This window comes from Morone saxatilis, unplaced genomic scaffold (assembly GCF_004916995.1).
Source record: "Morone saxatilis isolate NCDOM2014 unplaced genomic scaffold, NCSU_SB_2.0 Contig19, whole genome shotgun sequence".
Lineage (NCBI taxonomy): Eukaryota > Metazoa > Chordata > Actinopteri > Moronidae > Morone > Morone saxatilis.
In genome coordinates, this window is record NW_023339751.1 from 20,668,919 (window position 1) to 20,671,406 (window position 2,488).

Sequence of the window (2,488 nt, forward strand, 5' to 3'; positions counted from 1 at the left end):
CGCTGAAACTCCAGGAGAACTTCACACCTACTGTACTGTACTTTTACACAAAAGAAGAAGAAGTGGATTTTGTGTTTTTTACACTTTATTTCACTGGCAAAGTTTGCCTTTGTGGGCTACAATGTGAGAAGTTTGTTTTCCCCGAGTCAAAAAGTGAGTAGTGCTGCATGCCTGGTGAGATATAGAGAGGGGGAGGAGTGAGAAAGAGCGAAGAAGGGAGAGATAGAAAGAGTGAGATGGGAAGAGAAAGATGAAGAAGTGAAAGAGGATGAAAAAGAGTGGGAGGTAGAGAAAGGACTGAGGAGGAGGGGAAGAGAACTGCAGAGTGTAAAGTGGGAGAAACATAAATTGTGAAAGAAAGCGGGAAAAAGAGATGCTGGGAAGGGAGGAAAAATGGAGGAGAGAAAGGCTGCAAATGAATGAATGATAGAAAGATGAAGAGGAAAATGCCGTGGTTGGTGGCTGGGCTGTCAAACTCACTCAACACTGAATCATTGGCTTTTAGTGTTATTACTATGACGTGAGCCAACTAGCCATGTTAATATGATGAGTCAAAGACATGTTGATTATGATGAGTCAGTGTGAGGAGGCGGCAGAAAAATAGCGGGGACTTCAATTGGACGGCCATCACAATGATTACGTCCTTAAGCAGCGAGGAGGAAGGGCTGATTAATCTTTCATTTATCAAGGTGGGAGACAAAGATTGACCCCGTCTGCTCTTTGTCAGCAACACCCCTGCCAATCAATCACACAAAGCCACATATTCACACCTGACAAAGCTGGAGGCAGAAATGATTTCATTGGCTGAGTTAAAGGACCAGTGTGTAGGATTTAGTGGCTTCTAGCGGTGACGTTCCAGATTGCAACAAAACGCTGCTTATGTATTTGACGACCTGGGAATGAGAAAGGGCTAACTACAGTCAGAGTTTGGTTTGTCCGTTCTGGGCAACAATAGAAGCATGGCGGTTCAACATGGTGGCTACCCACAGCATCTCATAGTAAGGTAACAAAAATACAACACAAAAACACTGATTGAACACTAATGAAAACATATCTATGGACATTATATTCCATTTTTGCCAATAGATCCCTCTAAATGTTACACACTGGACCTTTAAACATCATGTAAGCTAACGGGCAATTTAGTTTAGCATAAGATTCATATCTCCTCTATGGTTAAGGGGAGACACTATTGATGAATAGGGTCATTTTCAACTAATAAATATCACCATGAATCTTCCCTGGTTGATTACTCACATTAAGACAATTGTTTTTTGCATTACAGTTTTTCAGAAATTGTATATTTAAATCTGCAAATAAATGAATGCATTCATACTTTACGTATTACTCCTTGCCAACAGTAATTAGTTACACTACTCGTTTCTGCTACGCCCCACAAAATTGGTAACCTTTCCCCCCAAACTTCAGACTTTGCATTTGTGCCTTTGTGTTACCACAGCTAAAACTTCCAACTAGCTATTTTCTTCATCTTTTAAACAACTTCTGTTATTTAGATCTGTTATTGTTTTACCTGTGGCCGGTATTTTCCCAATGATCTTTCTGAAACACAGAGAGTAATTTCATCCACCACATTATCCAGCCAGAAGCTTCATTAGTTCTTTGTCACTTGCCTGCTGTCCACGATTAAAATCCATCAACTTTCGCTTCCATCTTCCAAGCTAGCTTCCTGCTTGGTGACGTGCACAATTACAAAACTGAATCTGGGGATGTGATCGGATTGTTGGATTTAGGTGAGTGACAGCAAAAGTACTATTATTACTGTATTATTACTAGTAATAATTACTGTCTAACACTGATTATCTACTAAAAATGTGTTGTTGACATATAAAGTCAAATGTTTGTACAGAGGGAATCTCTTTTTATTGCCCAATAAATCAGCATATAGCCAAAAAAAAAAAGTGTTTTATAAATCAGGCTATGAGCACTGACAGCATATTATCAGTGAGCAGAACCTCCAGGACTGTGAAGACATGACCCTTCTTCTCATTTGATTTATTACCTCAGTAAACTGTTTCCTAATTAGTTCATGGTCTCAATCGCTAGTTCCAAGTCTTCTCCATACAGCATGATGTTCATTTTATAAATGATGGTCCCATTTAGAGTTAAATAGACAGTAAGCAAGGTATGTTTTAGGGTGTGGCTACCTTGTGACCTTATGTCCTTACCAAAGCGACTGCAACCTGCGTGTCCATGGCGCTGTGTAGCTGGGCTATGCATGATATTTAACAAACCCGTCAGAATATATATAGGAAAAAAGCAAAATTAACGACCAGCGAGTGAAAAAAGTGGAACGTCAAGAGTCAGATACAAGCTGAAAGGAGAGTTAATATTGGATGTCCATTCGTATCCATTCATCGAAATATAATTTCAAATGAATGCTTACGGACAAGGTACGTTTTATCAGTCTGTTTTCTGGGAATAATTGACACAAGCAGAAACCAGAAACAAGCCGTTTTTTCGTTTTTTC

General features: G+C 39.5%; 1 protein-coding gene across 1 annotated transcript in view; it reads left to right on the forward strand.

The window, feature by feature from the left end:
- Positions 1-2,392: 2,392 nt before the first annotated feature.
- Positions 2,393-2,488, forward strand: part of arfgef3 (ARFGEF family member 3) — a gene marked incomplete in the record, with an annotated part of 37,362 nt that continues 37,266 nt past the window's right edge. The window contains 1 exon segment of the mRNA XM_035663853.1: positions 2,393-2,411. Coding sequence (XP_035519746.1) covers positions 2,393-2,411 — 19 coding nt within the window.